General features: G+C 50.9%; 1 protein-coding gene across 3 annotated transcripts; it reads left to right on the top strand.

Moving 5' to 3' along the window:
* On the top strand, window positions 1-26,901 carry HOMER3 (homer scaffold protein 3). Of its 3 annotated transcripts, XM_074927966.1 has the most exons (10): window positions 1-547; window positions 9,658-9,805; window positions 11,737-11,893; window positions 12,823-12,954; window positions 13,376-13,483; window positions 16,878-16,999; window positions 17,892-18,048; window positions 19,887-19,997; window positions 20,854-20,934; window positions 21,741-26,901. In XM_074927966.1, the coding sequence occupies exons 2-10, from the start codon at window positions 9,792-9,794 to the stop codon at window positions 21,927-21,929; spliced, it is 1,071 nt and encodes a 356-aa protein (XP_074784067.1). In that variant the 5' UTR covers window positions 1-547; window positions 9,658-9,791; the 3' UTR covers window positions 21,930-26,901. The 3 variants fall into 3 exon arrangements, with proteins under 3 accessions (XP_074784067.1, XP_074784065.1, XP_074784068.1); XM_074927964.1 differs by lacking the exon at window positions 9,658-9,805 and having other exon boundaries at window positions 1-597; XM_074927967.1 differs by lacking the exon at window positions 9,658-9,805 and having other exon boundaries at window positions 2-547.

Here is a 26,901-nt window from a genome sequence, read left to right as displayed (position 1 = left end):
AAAAAAAAAAAAAAAAAAAGGAGAAGGAACAAAGAAATCGCGATCCGGAGGGCGGCTGCACTTCTTGGGCTGCGGGGGGGAAACTTGCGGGGCTGCCGGAGCAGCAGCCGGCTTTGTCTGAGAGGGCTTGCGAAAGCACCGGCTAATCCTGCTGCCCCCTCCCATGCTGAAGGGAAGGAGGGGTCCTGGGAGCCGGGGAGGGGGAACCGCCGGGCACTGCGGCCGGGGGGGCGCCGCCGAACTTCCCCGCCGAGCGCTCCGGGCTGGGGCTGGGGCTGGGGCTGGGTCCGGGCGGCCGCAGGGCGGGGGGGTCCGGGCGGCCCCTGCCCTCCCTGCCCCGCACCCTCGGGGATTACGGGGTGTTCGGAGCCACCAGCGCAACTAGCAAGATTTCCAAGTGAAATTCCGGAGGAAATTTAAAGAGCATCCGGATCCGGAGAAAGACAGAAAGAAAGAGGAAGGGAGAAATAAATCAAAACGTGGAGAGAATCTCAGGCAGCAGAAGAAAGGACGGGAGAGAAAGAAGCTGACACCCGGCAGAGATGGGGTGAGACTTGAATTGCTTTTATTATTCATGGCCGCTCAGCTATTTTTAAGGTAATGACAAAAGAAATGAAGGGTTTAAATTGCGTTTTGTCTACATCGCAACGTTTAAAGTTTAGACTTGCCTTTTATTTTATGGGTTGGAAAGTAGATAATTGCAAGTCTCTGCAATAAACTCGCATGTAAGGGAAGCCTCTAGTGATCTGTATGTTGTATGAAATTCAAACTGGGAGGCTGGGTGGGAGGACTGGAGTAGGGTTGTGTTCACAAACTTTTCCAGAAGTTAGAAATTAGGGGTTTTATTTGGCTGCTGTGACTTTGGCGTGCAGTAAAATGGATCCTGTTTGCATTTCTAAATGGATAAATAGCTGATTGAAAATCCCTGATGATTTCGTTTATGATCCCCCTCAGATTTTTCAAGAGTGAAATAATGCTGCATGGATGTGGCAGTGGATTTTGGCATGGAAACAGGAGCTTAGTCTGGTATTTAGTTTATGTCCTAGTTATAAGTCTCAATCATGTAACTTTAAGGACCTGACGTGTTGTGAGTTTCTTGTGCAATAAACTCTGTGACTGAAAGCACAGTGGGTCTGTGGGAGGCCTGTTTGATCAACTCCCTCCAAACCTGTGGTTTGACAGTGTAAGAGACATAAATAACATTCTTAGGGGCTTGTTTTCCTTTTGCTAATTTTCCTCTTGGACTACCCTAGATAAAATGATTGAACAAACACAGATTCAAGAGGCACAAAAGGTGGAGGTGAAGAATCAAAAGTGACAGCAGCGTGAGTCTGGCATAGATCCTTTGAAGTTGGCAGAGTACGTGCTGATCCAGGTGAAATCAGAAAGTGTCCCTATTTTCCTATAACTTTTCCTGTCATCCACAAAGTTACTGTAGAACTTCTAGAATTGCCAAGAAGAGTTTGACAAGCAGATACCTTGGGACTAGCACTTTATTGGAGTTTGTGGATGAATCCTTCCTGGACCTACCCACAGGTACACCCAGGAGCTACGTAATTTCTTTAGAGGGTTGCCAGCTTCCATGGAAGATGTTGAGATGGTGTCACCATCTCCATCTGCTCAGACCTCACTGTATAATTATATTGGTTAGCAAAACTAATAAAGCCATAGTAGCAGCAAAATTATTGTTAAACCAGAGATAGTGTTTCCACCCAAAATTCCTTATTTCCACTTAAGTCCTGAGATAAAACGATAAAACTGTCTTTTTTTTTTTTTTTTCTTGTACGTTGATCACATGGGGATATTGAGTAGCTTTCAGCAGCATTTAGATTACTCTGGATACAAAAGAGATTAAAAGCACGTCACCCTTTATGTTCTGGCAGCTGAGTTTAGTTAACTTATTTTTAAAGCAGGAATTCTGGTTTCATTGCTCCATATTAGATTTCTTTGTAACATCATGTTCTGGTTTTCATGGATAAATTCTCTGTGGACTCTTGTACCCACTGTGCTGTAGATAATGCATTAGTGCTTTCTCTCTGAAGAGGACAGTTGTAAATAACACTCGAACCTGAGGGAAGTGAATTTAGTTGGGTCCTAGCTTAGTTTTCAGTGGACGCTTAGATTTCTCTGACTTTGCTGATAGCATTGTCAAATATAAATACAGGTGGATGCAAATTACTGGCTTCTCATTTGAGCAGGATAGAATTTACCTGCTTGTCCCGTATATTAAGCAAACTAATTCGCCCACTCTTACCTTTGCTGTCATCCCCCTGACCCCTGCTAAACAGGCCGTTTGAGCTGTCCTTGTCAGAGAGGCTGCTGGCTGTGCTTTTGGAAGACTGGCAAGGGCAGGTCAAAAATAGCAGCAGATCTTGGGGAGTTTTTCCTAGTAAAGCTGAGCAGGCATCTGTGCCTAGAAGTGCTACGGCTCCTGTAGCTTAGAATGAGGATAGAGAGGCATGGAGCATTTTGAAATGTGCGTGTATCTCCACTTCTCTGGTTCTTATTATTACTGGACATGTTTTCTGGAATGTATAAAGAATCACTTAGCTGCAGTCTGGCTCTGCTGGGTTTTTTAACTTTCAATTGCTGTCCAGACTTCCAGCAACGGCCTGTGTGTCTCAAAAGAAAGAGCTGCTGAAGTTTAGCAGCAGAAGTAACGGTTGTCCCGGGAAGATGAATGCCCAGATTGTGTTGTAGACACCCAGCAGCATAGTGTTCAGCAGCCAAGATGCTCTGTAGATGGAGACTGGTTTCCAAAGGAAGAGAAATCTCTCTCAGCTGTGTTGTGTCTTTAGATGCCCTTGATCCCTTGTCTGTGCCTGACCTTGCATGCCTGTCGCAGTTCCCCGCGCTGATCCAACAGGAGCGTATTCAGCCAGGATTCCTTTGCTGCCCTTTATCTGCAGACAGGCCGTGAGGCAGCTGCTTTTCATTCCTGTGCTAAACCCTGCTGGGTAATCTCTGAGGAGCTGGGGGAGGCAGAAGGGAAAGCAGCCCCATGCCAGCTCCCATTGCTGGAGCTGTACTGCTCCACCTTCCCTCTGTGGCTCTTGGGTAGAAATCTGGCCTCCTTCAATCCCATCTGGACCCCTGCAGCATCTATGCATTTTCCCCAAGGTCACGTTGTGCAGCACAGAATGAAAGGGAAGCTGCAGCTGAGAGGGCTTGAAAACCTGCCTGGTAGTTAGAACAAAGGGCTGGGAGTTGGCCCTCCCAAACTTTGTTCCCAAAGCAGTTTTGCGGTTCCGTGTGTCCGTGTCCTGGGGGCTGGTGCCCAAATCCTGGTCGGCAATATCAGTCACACTCTCTGCACCCATTTACAGTGACGCAGTGGGGTCCATAGGCTCTGGAGTGAGTTACACCCCTTCCCTGGCTCAGAGGAAGGCTTAGACTTTGGGGAGAAATGCAAAGGGAAAGAGATGACTGTTGCTAACCCCCACTCCTTCCCCAAACAGCACTGACATACAGTCAGCAGCTATTCAAGCTGCTGAGGGAAGATAAAAGGAAACAAAGACAGACAGCAGTGGAGGAGGAGGAGATCGGTTCTCAGGCCCTCTCTGTGCTCCAGTTCTACCTTTTGAAAAACTGGGCGCTGTCTGAAACACATTCTCCCCACCCCCATCTGCCCTGGCTAACTCCCTGCCTGAAATCATCCTGGGCAGTGCTGCTTTGCAGGGTTTCTCACAGCCGAGTGCTCTGGCCGGTGATCCGACAGAAGGGAGAGCCCTGGCCCTGACGCACCCAGCACGGCCTCCCAGCTGACTCAGCGTGGCGGTGGGCCGGGTGCCAGAGCTGAGCCACATAGCTTTCGTGCTCGCGTGCTCTCACGTACCCCCTTCTGCTCTGCACAGGCTGCCCCCTGCGAACACCCGTCCAGCAAACCAGACCTTGCGGAGGGAAGGGACTTTTGGGAAGATGGCAGTGAGAATTGCGAAGTTCCCGCCGCAGCTGCCGGGAGTTCCTTACCTCCCGCTGTGGCTGGCGATGGGCCTTCAGCAGAAGATGACCTCTTTTTGGGGCCTGGCTCGCTGTGGCTGCACGTTGAGCTCAGCCACGGTGCAAAAACTTGTTGGTAGGTCTCTGCGCTCTGAAGGTGTCCCAGCGCTGTCAGCAGGACCGTCGTGCCCCAAAGCCCTTCCCTGCCCCTGAGTACTGTTCTGCGCTTGATCCGCAGAAACAAACGATTCTGCTGGTCGAGTACTTTGTGATTTCTTGCAAGGCATTTTTTGTTTGGTTTTTAGATGAAGAGGGACCGCAGACTGCCTAGATGCAGAGCGAGGTATTTGAAGTGATATCCTCTCTGCGTCCAAGAGCAGAGAGGCTCCTTTCTCTGACAAGTAAATGAATATCCCTGCAAAGAGAAACTGCAGTGAGTGAGAGGAGGTGCAGGCTGGGGAACAGCACGTGGACTTCCTAGAGATGCCCTTGACTGAACCCCATCCAGGAGCACCAGGGCGAACGTAGTTAATGAGAACCGAGCTCAGCCTCCCCAGCACATTCCAGCTGCTGCCTTAAGTGGCTAAAAGACTTTATTCTAAACCTCAGACCTATTCAGTATTTGTGTGTCTGGAGCGCTTTGAACTCAGGCTCACCCACCAAATCTTTCTTAAAACTCTGTACTTGTGTCTAGGTTTGAATCCTGCTGTTTTGTCGCACACCTCACTTTGGAACTGAAAAGAGGACAGAAACATTAATATAAATTTTGGGGAACGGTGACTCGCAAAGCTTCCCTCTCCACAACAAACATAAGGTTTCTTCTGTCTGGTCATGCAGCAAAGGGTGGAGGCAGGTCAGCAGGATGTGATAAGTAATTCAGTTAACTAAATGGCCATGTCACAGGCAGGCAGACAGGATTGTGAGGTGAGAATTACCGAGAACAAAAAAGTAAGAGGATCTCAGTGGGAAAAATCTTCCAGATTGCACAGAAGATCGGAGAAGAACAAGGACAAAGCGTAAATCTAATGCAGCTGTGCAGTCAGAAATAGACCCCTCCCCACAGCCAGTGGAGAAGCTATCGAGCAAAGACATCGCTGGATGCAATTAAAAAAAATCTAAAGCAAACAATAAAAACCTGATTTCTTCCTCTCCCCCTTTCGAAGAGGTCAGGCAGGAAGGAGGGCTGCTTTTTAGCAGTGACCCTTTAGGTTTAGAAACCTGCTGAAGAGAGAGAGAGCCTGTCGCTGTCAAATGGGATTTTCCCAAAGCGGTGCTGTTTGCATTGGAAATACCTTGAGTCAGTAGAAGCAATAAAACACAGTTTCTCTGAGGTGTAAAGACCCCAACAGGCAGCTGAAGTTGGGGTGGAGCAAAGAGAGGAGGGGAGTGAGCATGCAGTGAAACACACTGGAGCTGCCACAGTGCTACTGACATTTAGACAGAAATGTTTTGCTGAACAGCTCTTTAAAAAAAAAAAAAAAAAAAAAAAAAAGCTCTGTCCTGGTCTATTCCTTAAAATGGGATTTGTTTTTTTTATAGGATTCTATGCTGTTACCTTGTGGCAGGAGGCTGGAGGATGCAGTGGGAAACGTGCTCCGTTCCCAGCTCTGTCTGTGACTTCTGTGCCTTAAACCAAAAATCTCTTCACGTTTTTCCTTCTGTTCTGCTATTAGACCCGTCTGCAGGTTTGAGAGTATTTTTCTGGTGAGGATTAGAGAGAGAACTCTCTGAAATGCTCCAATTAAAGACATACCTAGCGGAGGGATTAAAGGTGGCTTGCTCAAAGCAGGTAATGTGTGTGTTGAACCCTCTGTGCGAGCTGCGCTCTGAGGCAGGGCTGGCGAGCCCAGCTCCCAGCAGCTCGGCTTCAGCTTGGGCATTGTCCTACTGCGGCCGTGTGGGTCTGGGCTAGGTGCCTGTGGAGGTACCATCCGCGGCAGGTGTGTCACGGGACGATCCTAGCACTGGTGCTGACCCCTAAACGGGAGGTGCTGCCGTCCCTCTTTGGAGAGGCCTCTCAGGGAGGTGGCCCATCTCCCTTTCTGTTGCGTTCTCTCTGCAGCAGCACTGGGTTATTTTAGAAGATCCCACTTGGGAAGAGGCGCACGTGCCTGTAAAGAGGAGGGTAGAGCCCACATCCAGACAGGACGCTCAAGGACAGTCCGTGCATCCAGTGACATACGTGTTTGGATTACAGAGAATAGAGAGGGCAGCGCTGGTGTTAGTCCTCTCCAGACTTTGACACCTTTTATGGCCACCGTTCCCCTGCTAGGTGAAATGTGGCACTGGTGCAGGGCACTGAACTGATGCCATCTGTACCTCCTTGGCACAGGGCAGTGCTTGCAGGGCGTGCTTCTCCTCCGGGGTCCTGGCAGCGTGTCCGTGTGTCCTAACCTGACGCTGCCCCTCATCCAGCCTCAGCGAACTGGGACCCTTTGGCCTGCTCAGTCCATTGCTGCTCTGCTGAGACCATGAATTAAGAGGACAAATAACGATTTGCTCTCCTGGCAGTGGTGAAATAAGCAGCTATTCATTAAGAAATCAATTTGGATGCTCTAGAGAGAGGCATAATATAAGAACCAAAGTGGGAATGAGACCAGCGTGCACTTTTACATGTTGTCTTAATGACCACTGAGTCAGAGACTCCAGTCAGTGAGCAAATTGGAAATGATTGATCCGCACCCTGTATTCACGTGTCCTCCCCGAACACCCTGTGACCTCCCTCCGGCCTCTCTGTAAGGAGAAGCCGCAGAGGAGGCAGTTGGGTCTTCACTTGGGCAGCATCCTGGAGCCAGGTGCTTTGCTGATACGAAGAACACATTAGGAATTAGCTAGATCAGTCAGATCATCTCTTCGTTTCATTTTTAGCTGTTTGGTTTTCCGTGGTAGCTGGAAGCCTGCCGCTGGAGCGTTAGGGAACATTCATTGGGGACAGGTCATTTTTAAACTATCAGCGGGACATGGGATATTGAATTTTGCCCTTCCCCCCTGGGCTGGGAACAAATGCTGGCAGCGATGAAACCTGGATCCTTTCCAGTTGCCATCAGGCACTTGCTGATCATGTCTGTGTCTCAGCCAGATCTTTGTCCTTTCAGTCATTTGCTTTGGTTTTTCTTAATTATCTGCGAAGAACAGCCCTGGAGGGATGTAAGTGGTTTTATTTACACATGCCCTTTTCACTGCTGTGTCTGTATTGTTATGGGGACTCCCAGCTGGGAGCAGGAAAAGAAGTGTCAGCGTTTAGGGATGTGTGGTGGATCCAGCATATACACTTAAAATACGGGGGGAAAGAGGGCTGTAGCGGGAGGGAGAACATGACAGTTTGAATCCTGGGCACTTTCAGGACTATTTTTAAATGCTTTATAGTGGGTTTAGAAACAAGAGGTCAGCAGCTTGGCCAGAAGCAAGCTGAATGCAGACGGGTGCTCACTCGTGTTGGATCTGGCTGCTGGCACTTTGTGCTTTTCCAGCTCTGAGCTTCCCTCAGCGCGGACGCCAGTGCCCCCAGTCCTGCCTGTGTCCCCACCTTGCGAATCCACTGAGTTTGTGCCGAGCTCTGTCAAACCCTGCGTGGTTCTCTGCTGCTGAGGAATTATAGGAAGGGTGAGGCAGAGCCATTTTTCCATTTAATAAGCCATGTGTGACTGCTTAGAGATGTGTCCCTAGATTTGCAGACTTTCTGGCTTTTCTTCTTTCTTGGTTTGCATTGCTGCCTACTCTTTCTGAATGATTTTGTGTGTGTGTGTGCTTCACCACTTAGACTCTAGGAGAGCTTTTGTTTTGTAGTGTTTGCTTTAACCTTGTCAGACAAGCAAGTACAGAAAGGCAGGTCTGCAGGCTAGCCAGTATCCTTGACAATTAAATTCTTGTACTAGCTGGATACAAATTGTACCGTTTGCTGGATTTAAAACAAACATTTATTTTTTTTTCCCCCCTGCACAAACACTGCAAAGGGAGCATGAACATTTCTGTGCTGTTCCCAGGCATAGCACAAAGCTCTCCTTGAGCATTACCTACAGAGATTAAGCAACTGCTTCCTAGAAAGCACTGTCCCCACGCCAGGCTGGCACTCTACTCAGGTAGTTGTGAGAAGGCAGTAATGTGCTGGCCTCATAAAGCAATCTCCGGGCGCCATTATTAGGGATGTGCAGGTTGGCAGCAACCGTTCCCTTTTGCAGTGAGGAAAGGGGAGACGTGAAAGATAATTTCGGGAGATTCTGCGTGTTTTGTTTCCCTCAGAGGGCGGTGGGTGCAGGAGTTCCTTCCTTGGCACCAGGCAGGCAGGTGAAGTTGCTGACAAGCCCTGCCGCTGTTGCTGCCAGTTTGCTATCTGTTGGAAGCAAAGCACATCTGGTGTAACTGGCAGCGGGCCTGCTCGGAGAGTCGAGACTTCGACATTTTTAACTGGGAGGGATAGACCTCTGCCAGACAGCATGAAGTTTTGTTGCTCCAGGGAAGACCATAAGGCACGAACAAATGCATGAGGAGAGTCATGTCGAGACAGGAGTGATTACGTGAAGGCACAAAAAAGGAGAGCAGCCTTTCCCATCAAGACCATCAGCGCTGCATCTTTTGGTGTATCTGAGACCAGAAAAAGCACAGGCATGCCCGGGGGCTGTGTGTTGGGCGAGGGAGCAGCCAAGCCAGCCTCATGTGAGTAGAAAAAGCATAAGCTAACCCCTGTGAAGATGGGCTTTTCTGTCTGACAGGCCTTCCAGTGGTGCTTTATTTTCTACTCCTGGTGCTCAGAAGGAAGGTAATGCTGACTTTTGTGGTTAGTGACACTGTAATTACAGGACAGTCGACATCTGAGTGGTCTCTCCTGTCTTGGAGCAATCAGTAGGAAGGCAATGGGGTTTTCCAAGTATTAAGATGGTCTCAGCCGACCTGCTTGAAGGCAGACTTAGCGGAGAGACTGGGACATCTGGGCTCTCTACCCCTTCTACAGGCATCCTTCATGATGCAAATTCACTTTCTTACCCTTTTGCTCCATTTTTGAGATATTCGCTCACAGTTGCTAGGGGGGGGGAGCAGGGTGGGGGCCATTTACTGGGGAGACTCATTTACAAAGCAAATGAATAGCACCAGCTGTCTCACGGCACGGAGAGACAGCACAGGGCAGCCCCAGGGGCTCCTCACTGCTGGAGCCTGGGATCTGGGGTTGTGCTGGGCTCTGTGGAGCACGGGGCAGGGACTGCACGTGGTGGGTGAATCCCCCGGTGCAGCTGCAAGCCCTGTCCCTGCGGGCAGAGAAAGGTTATTGCTGGGAACGTCAGGGTGCGTGGCAGGGGGCTGCCTGAGACATCACTTGGTCCAAAACCTGCTGCAGTCAGCAGGATGGTTTCCGTTGTCTCTGGGTGCAGACCTGACTGATGAATAGTCAGCACAGGAATAGCCGCTGTGCCTGTGCGGGGTGATCTCTGAGGAGGGTTTTCCATCACGCAGCCAGCATCACGTGTCTGTGACTGGAAACACGAGAGCCTTCCAGGCTCCTCTGTGGCCCTCTCCCAACAGCCTGCTGCCAAAGGGATTTACTCCAGTTACACAGCTCACCCAATTATCTCCCGTGACAGGGAAGAAAACTTGTTCAGTGATGAGAAATCATTACAAATTACAAGCTTTGTGAGTTTGGGACAAATGAAACCCCTAAACGCTGCCTGGTTGAACACTCTCTCTGTGCTCTGTGTGATAAATAACAGCTGACTTTTCCATTGGTAGGAAATGAATTACTGTGGAGGCAAAACCAAAAAGGAGCCTCAGCCCAGCTAGGAGACCAGAGAAGGAAGCTGTTGGAGGAGAGACGCATACTAACTCCACTGGCCTGTAGTCTGTCTTGCCCTTCTTACTAACAAATGTCAACAACTAGGTAATGTCCTTCCTCTGTTCTTTCTGACACTAGCCCAGGACTCAGGGTTTAAGCTGTGGAAACATTAGTTTTTCCCTACAGTGTAGAGGTGGTGTCTCAAAGGATAAGTCGTGATTCATGTAAAATTTAGTATTTGTTAGCGGAGCCTAGAAAATTTGAATCTCATTCCAAAAACAGACTGTGGCCGAATAAAACCAGCCAGAGAAGATGCAGACAAGGGGCTGGTTTAGACCCTTACGCAGTCACAAGAGATCCGAGTCAGGGCTGTAACCAGGGCACAAGACTTGAAACTGGGAGGTAGCAGGGAGTATTTTATCTCTTTCCTACGGTTTGGTGATGAGTTCAGAAAGAACCAGGTACATTTGTCTTTGGATTGATGGGAAGGTCTGCTCTTTGCAGCTGGGAGGGCTTGGAATGGGGAGGAAATATAAATGTCTGGATTTGGGGAGCTTGCATGTCGCAGGCTTGTGACTGTGCCTTGATTGCAGCTGTCACGGCGGTGGGGGATGTTTCCAGTCACCTCAGATTTCACTCGGTTTGGGTAAGGAGTGTGGCTATGGCCAGTGCCTCGGGTTTTAACCAAAGTCTAACGAAGACCCCAAGCCCTGATGCACCTGGACTGTTGTGTCATGGAAACATTTCTTCCTGCCTCCTGCAACACTCGTTACATCCTGATGCCTGAGATTCAACTTCTTATTTCAGCTCAGATATTACTGGTTACAAAAGCCGCACAGTACTGGGTTCAGTGCTTTCTTGCAGCAGCTGCACATTGTGTGGTGAAGTGCTTCCTTTAATTCATTGTTAAGTGACTTGCTTTTAATCCTGCGATGTGACCTCTCGCTGCAGGATGCGCTTCCCAAGCGTGAGTCAAGGGAGGAAGAGCTGTGCTGAGGGGAAGGTGGTTTTTGTGCTCACATCCCAAACACATCCTCCATCCATCCATCCATCCATTCCCCTAGAGCTCCGACCTGGAGATATCCTATGAAATACAAATATGATTTCTCCGTATTATACCTAGTGGAGCTGCCACGAACTGACCACCAAGGTGCTGAGGGATGGTGAAAGAAAGCTTCGTCAGGCTAAAAATAATATAACCCCTAATCATTAGCATAACTCTGCCACACTGGCCGTGTTGTGAAGGACCATCAGGTGTGCCCCAAACGTGAGATTGTCGTGTCCTATTTGTGCTTCTGCTTACAAGTTTTGTGCCCGTCCGTGGTGAACGTACATATAAGATCTACTAACCTGAGGGCACAGCCTGTTACTGCTGGAATGACCAGGCTGTGGTCTTTGGAAACGTCTGAAGATTGCAGAGGAGGACAGAGAAGCTCTTAGAGGAAGGTAAAAACCTGTATCAGTAGTTAAACACCTTCTGGTAGCTTTATTATTGGGCCAAGGGTATTTTCATAGACCCAAGGTCACTAGTGTGCAGCGAAAGCTGCTGTTGTTGAAGCTGCCTGGATGGTGGGCAAATAGGAGCATAAACAGCTGTGAGCTTTTGCTTTGCAGGGCCATCAGCCGGTGGTCCCCCAACTTCTGAAATGGGTTTTAGGAGAGTTCCCAGAGTGTGGAAGGCTCCTGTAGGGAGCACAGAGAAGCCCAGAGGTCTTGGAAAAGCAACTCGCAGGAATAATGAAGAACTTGGTTTGTGACTCCCCTCATAAGAAGGGACACTGGGTGATACCAGCCCGGACAGTGGGGAGCTGCAACTCCCTGCCCAGAGGCTCAGCAAAGGGTTCCTGCCTGGGAGACGCTGCGTCCTTGGGGGCTGCGGTGCTGAGCACCTCCTGCCTCACATCCCTGCAGAGGAGGCGAAGAGCAGAAGTGCTGCCGGCGGTGCATCACGCAACCCAAGCGTCAGGAAGTCGGTGTGCTTCCCCCGTTGCTCAGCTTCCCCTCTGCCCTGACAGCCCTGTTCATCTCTCTTGCAGGGAGCAGCCGATCTTCAGCACGAGGGCCCATGTTTTCCAGATCGACCCTGCCACCAAACGGAACTGGATCCCCGCCAGCAAGCACGCTTTGACTGTCTCCTATTTCTACGATGCCACGCGCAACGTGTACCGGATCATCAGCGTGGGGGGCACCAAGGTAGGGGGCCTTCGCTGACAGCCTCGCACAGCTTGGCAGCAGGCTTTGCTCCAGCCCAAATCTGTTCTGCTGTTGATGGTTTTGCTGTCAAGTTGGTCTGTTCTCAGCGTGGGCACTCTGGCATCTTCACTGCAGGGAATGGAAGGTAAAATGCTGCCTCCGTGCTCAAGTGTATTTAGTGTTAGACACTCGAATTTGTGCTGATGAAATATGTGCCCTAGGGTCAGATGTTGTCCCTCCCTGCCCCACGCTCCTCTCGCCCCCTGCGCATACAAAAACACAAGCTTCTGAGAGCCTTCATCCCGGGATAAAGCCAACCCCTGTAGATACAACAAAACGACAGGCAGAGGTTGAGGGACACTCAGAAGTAGTCCGTACAGTCGCTTCCACAAAATACAATCAACTAAACTGTTCTTGACAGGCATTTTCCTGACTCCTTCTTGAAGACTTCCAGTGACAGAGATGCACCGTTTTTCCCAAGCAATTTCTTTTGTTGCTACCCCAACCATAGAGAGTGTTTCATAATAGCAGTCCTGACTGCTGTTTAAACCTTTTTTTTTTTTTTTTTTTTTTTCTTACTTGCCATGAAAATGGAGAACATCAGAAAGTTTTTAAGTCCCCAGAGACATACTGGCTCTTATCTTCTTCTCCAGCAACGGAGGAAGCTGATGATACTGAGGCTTTTTTTTTTTTTTTTTTTGCTTCTTTTTCAGAAGACAAGATGATTGAGATTTGTTCCTGACACGTAGCCAGACTACAAAGACTTTTGGTCACCAAAAGCCTGAACTGTTGTTTTATAGATTAAAAACCAGACTTTTTTACCCCTAGCTCCTAGAGTACACAGGGATTAGTGTGATCAATCCCACACCACCAGCCCAGGGCAGCAGGCTGGAGTTTTCTCAGACTCTCATTGTTGCCTCTCTCTACAGGCAATCATCAACAGCACTATTACCCCCAACATGACCTTCACAAAGACATCCCAGAAGTTTGGACAATGGGCAGACAGCCGAGCCAACACAGTGTATGGGTTGGGCTTTGCTTCAGAGCAACATCTCTCCCAGGTAATGCTGCAGGTGCTGGCAGAAACCGGCTGCTAGCAGGGGGGGTGTCCCTGAAACCCTGAAGGGCAGAGCAGCCTCTGGAGACTTGAGGAACCTGATGTAATGCTGTTCGCACTGTGCTAAAATCTAATGTAAGATGCAAAGATGCTAGGAAGAGCTTTAATATTTCCAGCGTTTTGAGCATCACAAATTGAATTAGGACTTCAGGCTCAATTTCTGTTGTTGCTATTTAGCTGACCCCGCAGCCCTGAGTGCCAGAATCACGGGCAGGGGCAGGAAGGGGCTATTCCCTGAATTATTTTTGTTAGCTGAAAATAAATTAAAAATCATCTTGAATAAAGGGGGGAGTAACCCAGGCATCTATTCTAGTTTGTTCTGCATTTCAGCATAGCACTGGAGTGACTTTTTTGCTCCCCTCTAGTTTGCAGAGAAATTCCAGGAAGTGAAAGAAGCAGCCCGTTTGGCGAGGGAGAAGTCCCAGGATAAAACAGAGCTGACCAATCCTGCCCTGAATATCACATCTCACCAGGTAATGCTTGGACAGAGGCCTGAGTAAAGCTCGCTGCAGAGCAATGACAGCTGAGGAAAATGGCCACTGTTCTGGTCTCCGCTAGTAACTTCTTGCTGTCATCCTCTTCTCTCTGAGAGCTTTCTTGCCAGACACTGAGGTTGGAGCTTCATGTTTTGATGACACCTGTGGCCTTGAGGTCACTGTTGAAACACACAAAGTAGATTTCACTAATCATTGTTTAAGTGGAGCTCCTGGGAAGGTTCACACTCCTCCCTCTGTGCCAGTTAAAACTATCAAAACCATTTACTGTCTTATAAAGCCACGCTGGAGGTGTGGGTTTGTTGTGGTGGATGGGATTTTTTGGTTTGTTGTTTTTTTTGTTGTGTTTCTTTTTTTTCTTTGGAGCTGCTGGCTCTCCCTGGGCTCAGTGTGACAATAACAGGCAAGTAGCCTGCAGGAATGGGTGCTACCTGGTTCAAGATTATAGGAAGGAAGACATGTGGCATTTCCAACCATTTTTCTTCCTCTTCTGGGGCTGCAGAGGCTTCTTCTCGAAGTGTCTCTGATAGGTGATGGTGCTGTCCTTGGGGGCCCGTGGAAAGACAAAGGAATTTCTTAGAGCTGGTGACTGAGGAGCCCTGGCAAGACATCTTCTGTTTTTGTCATATTTCCACTGTGGGAAAGAAGCTGTGCTCTTGAGAGTAGAAATCACACCCCCTTTGGGAAGTTTCCCCTGCACACAGGCAGTCTTTCATTCTTTCCCCCAGGAGACCCATCCAGAAAGGTTAAGCCCATCACAGATCATTCTCGCAGGCGTTGCAGTTGTTGCCTTTCTCCCTGTATAGTTACACCAACTCCAGCAGCAGTGGGCAGGAGGGGAGGGGACAAGCTGTGGAGAACTTTACCCTGTGTTTTCCCATGGTGAAGCAGTTCAGTGCTGATGGTGAAGCTGCCCTCCCAAACAGTGCACTCCAGAGGTGGCTCCGCATTTCCCAGAGCTCCTGGCCGTAGGAGCTGTAGGATGGAGGACGCTGTGTTCTCTGGGCTGAGGACAGATGGAGTGGCAGCAGAGGAGGAGGGAGGGTGAACAGTACCTTGGCCTGCAGGGAAAAGAGGGGGAGGTGGAGGTGGTGGCTCTGCAGAGACTAGCAATGTCATGTAGGGTGCAAAAATGGGGAAGATCTGCCTAGCTTTAGGCTCCTGCTAATGCTAAGCCCCAGCCTATGTGTGGGTTGCAAATGAAGAAGGGAGTAGAGTAGAGCATTCGTAGCAGAATGAAAGTTTTAGGTAAAAAACTCTGGTCAGTAATAGTTATCCAAAACAGATTCATGACCAGCTGTGGCCTCTATCTAGCTCCTCTGGTCAGGAGAGGGAGGCTGGGAGCAGGGATACACCCTCTTATCCTGTTTACACCAGGTAGAACTCATCAGGTGCCACAACAGGACATGTTCATCTCCCCTGTGCTGTGATGGCAGCTTGCCGCAGAAGGGATGAGGGGGTCAGAAGGTGAAGGTTAAACACGGATCAGGGAAATGGCCAAAGGCTGTTTGTTCTTCTTGCCTGACTCAGCAGCACTAAAACTGCACCATGTGAACCCCCATTCGCTCCCCATTCAGCCTGTCTCGTACCCACAGCCCCTGCCCACAGCCGGCGTGCAGGCACAGTGACAGGCAGTGTCCCTGTGTCCCCTGCCGTGCGGGCCTGCAGAGCTTGTCCCGCAATTCCTGCTGCCCCCAGCCTGCTTGCCCATCAGCCCACCAGCCCTTCTCCCACTGCTGATTCCCAGTCTCTGCATTAGTAGAGCTTCAAACATGAGTTTTACCCTTGAATAATTGATTGTGTTTCTGTTTGCAAGTGAGCAGAGAGCGGATCTGTCTCCTGAAATTATATCAGGGCTCCCTCATTTTCTGCATCTGCACTAGATCACTTAAACTTCAGATTTTCTGAGCTGGGGAATTCCCAGGACAGCTGCTCTCTTCTGTACTCTAGTACCTTTTAGGCCAATCCCCATCACAGAATATATCCCTGAGGGTAATGTAAGCACCAAAACATTGTGGAGCGTCTTAAACTAGTTACCAGTTTCAGTTGGACTCACGGGGGTTTCTGCCCCTTCCCTGTCTCAGTTTCCTCACCCTGTGCTAAAGGTGAGGCAGGGTTGTTGCAGGTTTTGCAGCTCCCACTCCCCAGTCACTTGCTGGAAGGCTTCCTGAAGCGAGTGTTCAGTACATCCCGTGGCCCCCTTGGCTCTATTTATAGATGTCAGCCGACTCTGAAAGCAGGTGGCTGTCCTTACTGCAGGCATTTGAGGGCTACTGAAGAACTCCAGCAGGCTCACCAGCCACCTGGTCTCACAGCCCCCAACATAGGATCCCAGAGACTCAGTGCTCCGAGCATCTTTTTATAGCTCAGTTTGCTCTGTCAGTGCCATGCTTCTTCCCTGCTGGGAGAGGAGACCGTGCAGAGAGGACCTCCTGGAGGGGCTGGAGGATGTAAAGTCTGCCTTGGCTTCTGCATATCCATCTCTGCTCCACTGTCAGTTCCCCCCAGCCTGCCAGGGTGAATTGTTTGTCTCTGCTAGCTCTGATGTGCGCAGGAATACGAAGCTATAGAGAAGGGTATACTTTGGTGCAGGGGCTGTGAGTTTCTTCTCCAACATCTTTGGAAAGTGGGTGCCACTGTCATCTGAGCAACAGCTGACTTTCCCTCCCTTGAGCCCAAGAAACACTGTCCCAGTGGCACCTCGTGTCTTAATTCCAGATGCAGAAGTTGGGCTTGTGGCTGAACCCAGGTGGCCTGGCAGGTCTGTGTTTAGAGTTTATCAAGGCTTTCCACTTCTCTGAGAACCAGCAAGAAAATCCTATTAAGAATTCAGCAAAACCCTGAAACGGCCAGCTTGAGCAGCTCCGAGTGTTGTGCACAGCCCCGGGACTCGGGTTACAGGCTGTAGCATCGCTGGCATTTGTCAAGGGGAGGTTGAGAGCCAGAGAATTCGGTACCTCAAATTGGGAGGGAGGAATATCTGGTGTGTGCAAGCTGTGAGCCCACCTGCTCGGGGTGTCTGTGCGCTGGGATCGCTGCCCCAGCGTGGCATGGAGACAGGGAAGGGGAGGACGTGGCAGCGGGACAGCTGCTGGAAGAGCTAAGCACTAACCTACGTACCCAGGAGAAAGCCCTGTGTGCCCGTGGCTTCCAGAGTCATCGCTGTGCCGTGACTGGTGCTGCTGAGCCACACACGAGGGTCTTTGCCACCCCTCGACAAGCACATCACTGCCTAAGGGTTAGGAGAGAAAGCCCGTGTTTCTCGCCAGAGTGCAGGGACTGAGAACTAGCCCTGTGACCCCGGGCCAAGACCTTGTGGCCACATGGCCTGTCTTTGCTGCCGTGTGCTAACCACCTCTTCCTCATCCCCCAGGTACTTCCCAGCCCCATCATCAGCTCCAATGGACCAGGAGAAGATAAACTATTCCGGAGCCAAAGTGCTGATGTTGAGATAACAACAGAGAAGGAACGGCTGAAGAAGATGCTTTCAGAAGGGTGAGGCTGCCACAAGTGCTCTCTGCTCCTGACCCCTAAACTGTCTGTTCTGGCAGGATTTGGTACATGTCCCTGTCATCCCAAATGCTACTTCTCTGGGTAGCTGAGTAGTGCTCCATGTCTGATGCTGCTCAAACCCTCCACCGTACCAATTTCCCCTCTTCCCCAGTAGAAGGCGAGTCCAGCCTGGAGGTGAATCCGCTGCTCAGATGGTGTGGGGAGGAGAATGCTTTGTGCCCGCAGCAGGGATGAGTTGATGCCAGTTATCTACAGATCAGTAGTTTGTGTTACCAGAAGATGTTCACACTTCCAGCTGGCCCAGGGCTGCATTTGTGTTAATTCCCCTGATGGTTCCAGCAAAGTCCCTGCTGCTTCCGCTCTTTGTCTGTTCAAAAGACTCTGGGCTGGATTCTGCTGTGTGGCTCCTGTTGAGCTCCCAGCTGAACACTTAGAATATTTTTAAATCAAAAGCGAGTGTCTTTTGCTACCTTCTCCTGAGTCTGGGGTGGTAGGGTTTTATTCAAAGCAAACTTGAATCTAACAAGGATTTTAAAAATGGGTTCACAGTCCCACAATGAAAAGCTCCTTTATAGTAGTTGTATCCCCCAGCCCCCCACCCCATTAATCTCACAGTGTGGTTTCTGCAGTTTCAAGCAAGCACACATGGCTTCAAAGTCAATATTATCCAGGGATAAAGGAAAGGGATGCAGACTCAGGGCTGGAAGAAGCATTTAAATTTGGGAAGCAATATGAAAGCTGAATAGAAGACTGTGGAGGAGCAGGGAGCACTTCCAAGGACATTGTTTCAGTACGTGTTAGCACTGGGGTAAGAAACCTCCACGCTGAGACTCTCTTGTGCTCTCCTGAACACTTCCCCTGTTCCCTCACACAGGTCTGTGAGTGAGGTCCAGTGGGAGGCTGAATTCTTCAGCCTCCAGGACAACAACAACAAGCTTGTGGCTGCTCTCCATGAAGCCAACGCCAACGTGGACCAGTGGAAGAAGCAGCTGGCTGCTTATCAGGAGGAGACGGAAACGCTGCGGCAGCGGGTGAGCACAGGAGGGCCCTTGCAGAGCAGGTCAGAGGAAGCCCCGTCCCAGAGCCAGATGGTGCCCTTGACCCCATTCTCCCATCAGTTTCCATGGGTGTCAGCAGGAGATGGGATGGAAATCCAGGATGCTGCATGAGCCTGGCAGGGAAAACATGTCAGGGAATAAAGCCACATAACTAGGGAGCCCTCACGAGAGCTCCTGTTTTCTGCAGAGCAAGTTGGGAGTGTGCAGAGTCCCTCTGGGTAAAGGGAGGAAAACAGAGGACAAAATCAAAGGATTTCAGCTTCCCCTCAGATTTTCTGAGGGTAGTTCCCAGCTGCCAGCGACACTGAGTAAGGTCTGTGCCCGCCCTGAGCTGGGCATCAGGGCAATCTTCTGGCTGCTGACAGGAAGGATGAAGATTGCTCTGTCTGCTATAATTAGCTCCAATCCAAGCTGCGACATCATGAAACCCGGGTGGCACAGAACAAACAAGCCCTTGTTCGGTTGGAATAATAGGATCTTTTGACCTACGTGATGTCAGAGAGGTCACAGATCAACTGAGGAGGCCTCTGTGTGTCTGGGCAGAGGGGTGACAGTCACACGGTTGGGTTTGTTGAGAGGGAGGAACTGCGGAGTACTTGGGAAAGGGTTTTAGGAGAGTTGGGGTTTGGCTGGGAAAGGACTCTGGAGCCCTTGGAGAAGGCGTAAAGCCATTTCACTCCTAGAGAGCTCATTCAAAAGACAGCAGGGACTTATAGCAATTAACAGCTGTTGCCACTTGATGGCTGTTGTGTGGCCAGTCTGTGCCGTAAGCAGCCGTCCCGCAGGATTCCCTGTGCCCGTTGCTAATTCTCAGTGCTGGAGTCAGGTGGCAAAAGAGCTGCACAGAACAAATTTTCTCCTCTGCAGCAGGAGCCTGCCCTAGGTACAGCAGGGAACTCGGCTGTCCGTGTGTATGTGTGTGGTTTTGGGGTGGGCTGGACCGAGCTGCCTTTTCCCTGCTGTTGCTCTGGGCATACTCAGCTCTCTGGGGGCTGTTTCACAGCTGGGAGCTAGGAGTGAGGATTCTGTGAGCCTTGGGTGAAGGGCAGCCACTGGGGACTTTGCAGAATCACAGAAGAAACTGTAATACAGTGAAACGTCTAGATTATTGTCCCTAAACCAGAGCATTTCGGGAGCAGAAGTGGCTGATTCTGGCCATGACCCCGGGAGCCTGATGGCTCACAACCACCGTGTATATGGACCTGGGGGAGGCCAAATCCAGCCAGTGTCACCCAGCTGCCCTGCTCGTGGGTCCGAGTCCTGTGGGTGTGAGGGTGCCCATCACGGGAGCTGCACGTGGAGAGCTCAGTGCAGGCCCTGGGAGAGCTTGGGCCCCAGCAACAGCTGCTGCAGACCTTCTGGTGGGCTTTTAAAAACCAATCCTCCTCATGAATAAGCCACTGGGCTGAATTTTTCAGGAATGGGGAGTACGCTTGGGCAGAGCCTTCCTCCCAGCTCTGCTGTGGCTGAGCTGCAGTAACTCCCTTGCCCTTGGCAGTCTCGGCCCAGGGATGTAAACGGAGCTGGATCTTGCCATGGCTTTGGGTTGTAGGCTCATGTGCTTGGTGGCCACCAGGCAGGCTTTGCTGGAAGTGCAGGACAAAGCAGAGAGAGAGCCTCTAGACCTGTGTGATCTAGGCAGAGCAGGAGAGAATTTTTTCCTGACAGCCCCAGGATGGGAGCTGCAGCCCTGTGGTAAGCCCAGCTGGGTTTACAAGGAAGCCAAAGGGTGACAGAACGACTGTGGGTGATAAGGTGTCAGGACATTTCTGTACCTCTGAGCACACCTTCCTGGGCTTGCTTCCATGCAGGTAGCAGAACTGGAGTCGCAGGGGGCTCACGATTCCTCCAGCGAGAACAACAAGGAGGAGCTGAGCCAAACCCTGGAGGAGCTGGAACTACTGATCAAGGCTAAAGACGAGGTAAAACGCCACAAAGCTGAAGCTGTTTGGCCTGTCGGTCACCAAGGTCCTGTCTGTCATTCCAGCTCGTATGAGATCAGAGGGCCTCATGCCATTGCAGGTGCTGCCTGTGGAAGCCCAGAGCCTCTGTGAGGCAGCGCAGCCCCCTCAGTGGTCTCCCCTCCCCAGAGAGGCAAAAGCTGAGTGTGAGTCCAGTGCTGGGAGTTTTCTGTGCAAACAGCCTTGAGTGGAGAGTCTCAGCCACTGCACAAACGACAGGGCTGTGTCTTACCCCTTCCCCTCTCAGCCGTCTGCAGCTGCAGTTAGCCTCTAGTGTAGTAATTGCTTCTCGCTTTCACTGCATTTAAATGAATGATTTAAAGCCGAGTTTTAATTACAGAGGCTGTGAAAGAAGGGAGATGTGGAGAGAATCGCTCCGATTTACACAGCTGCAGGCTCTGGGGGCCGTGCCTCAGCAGGGTGGGGGGTTGGAGCTGCAAAGCGAGGATTGAAGCAGAGAGGTGTTTTGGGGCTGGCAAGTGTTTTGGGGTTCCTGATCCTTAGGGAGAAGAGATCCTGGCCCTAAGAGTTTGGGATCTGATCTTGAGTGAGGATGCAGCAGGGGGCAGGTGCAGAGACCACTGAACCTTGCTGGCACTCAGCCCGTCATCTTGATGAGGGGCTGATGGCTTAGAGGGGAGGCAGCAGGTACAGCAGAAGTAAAAGGTTGGAAAGGGACGTGTTAAAATTCGGAGCTGAGTGTGGTTATGTGATCCTTGGAGAGATTGAAGGGGCCTTGGTTGGGGTACGTGGTGGGAGCTGCCTCACTGGGACAGGAGTGGGTCTGACATGATGCTCTTCCTCCTTTGTGTTTTAGGAGATTCAGATGCTAAAGAGCCAGAAGTGTGGCCGATGGGAAGCAGAGGGCGAGCGGGAGGAGACGCTGCAGAAGCTGCAGGTAAGGATGGCAGATCTGGGACACCTCTGCGCTCAGAGTAGAGAGATCTGTCCCCGTTTCCCCTCTGAGCCAAAGAGTGAATGCTGCAGAGCTGCCATGCCTGTCTGCCTCTGCATGATGGGAACAGGTCCTTGCCTGTCTCTGCCTTCTTCCATGCTCCCTGTATCCCGCAGAGAGGTGACATGGGGCACGATCAGCAGGCAATAGCAAACCCAGCCTTCACGTACTCTCCTCCAGTGCTTGCCATAGCCCCTGACATGGGGCTGCAGCCGGACCCATGATGTCCCGTGACCCTCCATCTCTCAGAAGTCCTGCTTAGCTCGCTGATGGCCAGGGATGGCTGGGGAGGGGAGCTCTGACTCAGTCTGGCTGGCAGGAGGGATGCAAGCTGCTCTGCACCTCAGGGCAAGGACACAGATGGAAGCAGGATCTGTTGTGCAGTCTCTGGGGACACAGCCTGCCTGTGTTTACCTCTGAGCTACAGAACAGGGGGATCTGCTCTGGGACTCAGCCCCATACCCAGGCACTGGCTTTCAAGGCAGAAGAATATCTCCAAACACCATCAGACCTGGAGATGCGAGGCGGGGGGGGGGGGGGGCAGATCTGCATTTACACACCTCTGGGGAACACACACGTGTGCGTGCCAGGGTGCTGTGGCTCAAGATAGGGCGATCCCTTGGTGAAGGGTGTGGTAGAGCCCCGGGCTGGCTGGGTGCGGGTGGCCTGGAGCTGGGTGCAAGCAGGGCTGGTTTGTGGAGATAAGGGGCAGCAGTGTCGGCGCTCACCGCACCGGTGTCCCTCGGCAGGAGCTGGAGGCACGCAACGCCGAGCTGGAGCGGCGCCTTCACCTGGCTGAGCAGACGCTGGCAGAGACCTTGGCCGAGAGGGAGAAGATCCAGAATGAGGTCACCAAGGTGGCAGAGATAATGGATGTGAAGATATTTGAGCTCAGTGAGATCCGGCAGGGACTAGCCAAGCTGGTAGAGAGCAACTGAGCAGCAGCACGCTCAGAGGAGACACCTCTGGAGGAGGGGAGCCCGAGCTGGGACTGGTCACTGACAGCAAGAACAGCCTGGAGCTCTGTTCGGGCAGGATAAACCAACATACCAGCAGCTGCCTGGACAGTGTGAAGACCAGCCGCAGCCACCCACTGCCCACTGAACACCCGGACAGAGGGCAGGGAGGACCTGAGCTCCCAAATCCTCTACAGGGAGCAGCACTGCAAGTCGCAGCCAGACCTCTCTGGACCCTGCCGGGGCTGTGGCGTGGTCCAGAGACAGCAGCTGTCCCCGAGCTGCCTCCCAGCCTCCCTGCTGCCACTCCGTGTCTCCAACGTTTTTACAGTTTTCTAGGGGAAGGGGCTGAGCAGCCTTCACGGTTTTTTTTTCAGTAGTTTTTTTAGGAAACCACTTGCCTTTTGCAAATAAGCTGCCTGTTTCCCCACTTAGGGAGGGAGGAGTTCTAGCACACCAAGGACAACAGTTGCTCCCTTTTCTTTTCCCCAGCCCTAACTACATCGTGTCTTTCTAACAGGATCCAGTAATACTGGTCACTGTCAGAGCTTCCAGAGGTAGGAGTCCCCACTGCAGAGAAGGGTGCTTGCCTGGCTGTGGGTCCTTTCCACTATTCAGTCACATCCTCCAGAGGAAGAAGAACTGCAGGTTTTAAAGCTGTTATTAGTTTAACACAGTGGGATTTAATGACTTGTTAAAACTTTAAGCTGAGAAGAGTAGAGGCTTGGTTGGGAAAGGGGCATTTGAGAAATGGGACATCCCCGAGGGGATGGCCAACAAACTGCTAGATTGGCATCTCTCCCAGCCTCTAAGGGCCGCAGTTAATTGAAATTAAATGGAGCAAATCACAGTTGCTCTTGGTTTTTTTTATTTTTATTGGGAAACAGTCCACAGAGATGCCCTGTTCTGTGTCAGCTGAGCAGTATTCCTTGTGAAGGGGACGGATCCCAGCTTGCCGTGCCTGGCCAGGTTAACTGAGATCAGGAGGCGTTTGGAGCTTGCTGGGACCGGTGCCCTGCGGGGCCTGTGGGAAGTTTGTGAGTTATTGTAGATGTTGTCTAGTAGCAGGAATTGAGCAAGGCCTGAGGGAGGCACCACAGAAACCTGGGAAGTTGTGTCCCCCCCATGGCACCCACTGCACCCCCGTAGTTACCTAGGAGCATGCTTAGCCCTGTGCTGAATGATGAAGCAGTGTCTGTGTAAAGTAGTTAGTAACCTTACAGGGTGTTGATGGATTTGGCTTTTGTTGTTGTTTAATCGCCCTCTTTGCCGCTATAAATTAGGCAAAGACAGCAGTAATCCTGGGAACGTCCCACGGGTCTGCAGAAACTGGTACACGCCGCCCTCTCCTCGGCAGGGCTGGGGAGAGGCAGGGTGGCTCCTCGGGGCCTGCCTCTCCCTTCGCTCGCCCAGTGACCACGGCAGGAACCCACAGCTTCCACGCGCTGCCTGCAAGTCAGGGCAGGATTTGGGTCTGGCACCTTGGGAATCTGCTGGAGTGGAGAACTGCTGGTGACTCTCTGCTGGATTGTGTCTAGGCAAAGCCCTTCCCTTTCTCAGGAGTGATGAGGAAACGGGGAGATTTCCAGACCTGCATAGCCAGGAAGAGCTTTTCTGTTTTGGGGTTGGGTTTTTTTGGTTGGGTTTTACTTTTTTCTTTTTTTCTTTTTTTTTTTTTTGCATGAAGCGTTCTCACAACTGTATGGAGCTGGAGCTACTGTAGTAATGTTTGTTTCGAAGTATTTAAGAAGGGAAGGAAGTAACTGGGTGGCAAAAATTTCTAGGGATTTGTTTACCACCCTGTGCCAGTGTTCTTATTTTATTCCTGCAGGAGCAGCCTTCTTTTGAAATAGAGATCAGCTCCAAGAAAGGTGTGTTTGGTTTGCATCTCTGTCACTGGAAGGAGGAGGGTGGGATTCGGGAGTATGGGAGAAAGTTGAGCAAGAGTTTCTTGTGTTCTGTACTACTGTGCTCTCACACTTCTCTTCGGTGGCTGCGACCCACAAGGTGGAGCTGGGTATGGACCCTTAAATTCTGGCAGTGGCCATTTCAGAGCCCAGCGGCTTGGCCAGTGCCTCGTTGCTCGTTGTTGGGGGCTGACCAGATGCCTGTGGGCTACGCTTGGTGAGTCGCCTCTCCCACGAGAGGCCACGCTCCCACCCTTCCCAAGAAGTGAGAGGGAGGGCCCGAGTCAAGCTGCTGGGCAGCCCAGCAGGACTCTCTCGGTGGCCGCAAGCTGCAGCGTGGTGCTCAGCTCAGACAGCAGCTCCGACGGCGTCACAGAGCACCGTGCTGCCCGCTGCTCTCCCCCGGACCTGCTCTGGCCTGAGTCAGGCAGCAGAACGGTGTGAGACCCAACTTTTTCACCCTCTTCTTATCCCTTACGGATTTTACATCCTCAAAGCACAACCTAGCAACGCTGGAGAACTCCAGTTAGACCTACAGCAAAGACAAATGACCCATTGACAGTCTAGGTTGAGTGCAAGAAGATCTACAAGTCCTGCAATGAGTCACAAATACAAGAAATCTGCAGCTAACCTTCCACTGATGTCCTGCAGGAAGCTCTCCTTGTTCCACACAACGTCAACCTCTTTGTGTAAGGCTGAGAGTCAGCTGGGGCCAGACTCTGTTTAAAAAATGCCATAAGAAAAAACCCCAGTGCTATGAAAAAGCACAAATTCTAGGCTGCTGCTTATCCTCGTGACCCACGTAAAGCCAAAGCCCGTGTGTGGCTGCACACAAGGTGTGTGCAGGTCTCTTCCCCCATCGTTATGGTGTGTAAAATCAGTGCTGAGAGTGCTGCTGAGCTCAGGCTGCGGGGAGGGAACCGGGGTACCCATGGGACAGGTGCTCTGCGCTGGTCGTGCAGGGAACCTCAACTAGTGCCTCCCCTGGAGACTCAGCAGCCCAATATCTGATACCCTGAGGAGGTGTGACCCTCTTTCTGTCTGGTGGGGGAAGTATTGCCCCCAGTCCTACTGTGAAGAGCAAATTCTTCCACTCAGCTCTTGTGAAATCAATGCTTCTGCCCTCAGAACAAAGGGGGCCCATTCACTGAACCTTCTGAGCAGCCTGGTCATTGCAAACAAAAGGTGCTGTCAGGCTCTGGGAGCTTTGCCCTCGGTGCTGCCCTGGCCCTGGCAGGGTGCTGGTGCCTGGGTCCCTGCACCCCACGCTGCGGCACCTCGAGGCCAGCGGCGCTTTGCCTGCGTTGGCTGTGCGTCCCTCTGCCAGCTCCTCCCGGTTCTGGCTGTGCTCCTTTGCTCTTCCATTGTCAGGAACCAGGAACAGAGGCCATTTTCCTTTACGCTCTTCCCCACGAGTGCTGGTTGCAATTCTTTTCCTTGCCAGAATAATCTGAATAGTGGCTTTTTGATGAGATCTGTTCTGTTAAAAGTCTTTTATTGAGGCATCGCAGGGCAGTGTGATGGATGGTTCTGGGAGGCACTTTCTGTTGCAGTCTTCCCCTCTTCTAAACTAATGAAAACCCATTCATCACCTGCTATTTCCACAAATGCCCTAAATCTGTGGTGAGCAATGAGACAACCCTACTGTAGACGGTACAGCAGCAAAGCACTAATTCCATCTGCCCCACTCTGGCGAGCATTTCAAAAGGACTTCAATTATGTTTCAGAACAGCAGCACTCTAACGCGTCCCCACCACGCGCTTTCCAACCCTCGCCCCTTCCCTGTTTATGCTTTTCTTCCTTCAAAAGGAGAAACTCTTGTGTTGCAAAAGGCAGCGCTGAGTGGCAGGGCTGCGGTTTTAATGTTTGCTTCTGTCTCACAATAACAATTACTGTCAGCAACTAAATAACAGTGGCTTCCTTGCTGGAGGAGAAATGCTACTGATTGCACGTACCTTGAGAGATCTAATTCTTCTGGCAAATTAGGATCTTAATTATTCATAGAAAACCTAGACAGAACATTAATAAAGGGAATGGAATGGTTCACATATGAGATCAGGATGAACAAATAAAAAAATCTTGCAGCCTTTCCCCTCTTTACACCACGTTTGGATGGACAGCAGCAAAGTGTGATCTCTGCTCTGGATCCAGACCCAAGACGAGCTCCTTCTGCCCAGCTCAGCAAGAGGAAGTGAAGCTTTGCTATTACAGGACGTGCCAATAATAGAGCCTCAGAAAAAGGATGTGTCTAATGCAAACGCCATCTGACAGATGCCAATACAGGCCTCCCAGGCTGAATGGGAATGCAAATCCAGTCCAGACGTAGAGCTGCCCTGGCAGGCAGAGCAGCAGACCACCACCGGCTCCGCCACGGGCTCGCTCTGCCGTCTCCCTTGCATCTCCAGGCTTTGATTCCTCCTCCTCCTCCTCCACAGAGTAGATAATTACTCTCCCTGAAGGACTGTTGTACTTAAATTACTAGCATCTACAAGGTGCCTGGAGAGCCAAGGGAGGAAAAGGTTAGCACAGGCCAGACTGATTAATCCCCTAAGTGCGTTGAGTGATTTTAAACAAGAGATAAAAATCTTTCTCTTCCCAAAAAGCCGCTGCAGAGCCCCCCGGTAATGCGTGTTGTGTTGTTAGGCAGCCTCACATCAAAGTTACTTAACAGATTGTCTTTGATATCTGTACTGTTGTGAGAACACACTGAAGCAAGTTCTTGATGGAGGGAAGGCAACTACACACTTTGTTTTACATCTCCAAAGGCTCAAACTTGGGGGAATTGTAATTAAATAGCACCGTTAATGAAAAATAGGTGACCTAACCCTTTTGAGCTCCTGCATCTGGGCTGCAGAGATCAGCTGCTCTGTTACTCAGAGGGTAGGTTATTTTTAGTGCAGAAATGGTCTGTTTACACTTGACAGCACAGGCAAGCATACTCTAGTGTAACACCCCTCCCTGTACACACTGGAAGACAATTTTCGCGTGCACCAGAGAAGGCAATTAAATGTGTGTTTTGGAAAATGTCCACATAATAAAGCCCCCAA

Source organism: Athene noctua, chromosome 27, assembly GCF_965140245.1.
Source record: "Athene noctua chromosome 27, bAthNoc1.hap1.1, whole genome shotgun sequence".
Taxonomy (NCBI): domain Eukaryota; kingdom Metazoa; phylum Chordata; class Aves; order Strigiformes; family Strigidae; genus Athene; species Athene noctua.
Note: the sequence above shows the minus strand (reverse complement) of the source record. Positions and strands in the feature narration are given on the sequence as shown.

What these genes read in the sequence shown, in the direction of transcription:
- HOMER3 (XM_074927964.1), top strand. Translation starts at nt 575, where the DNA reads ATGGCCGCTCAGCTATTTTTAAG. An exon ending in AAGAAGATGCTTTCAGAAGG is followed by an intron (nt 17,000 to 17,891) that starts GTGAGGCTGCCA and finishes TCCCTCACACAG; the next exon opens with GTCTGTGAGTGAGGTCCAGT. An exon ending in TGATCAAGGCTAAAGACGAG is followed by an intron (nt 19,998 to 20,853) that starts GTAAAACGCCAC and finishes TTTGTGTTTTAG; the next exon opens with GAGATTCAGATGCTAAAGAG.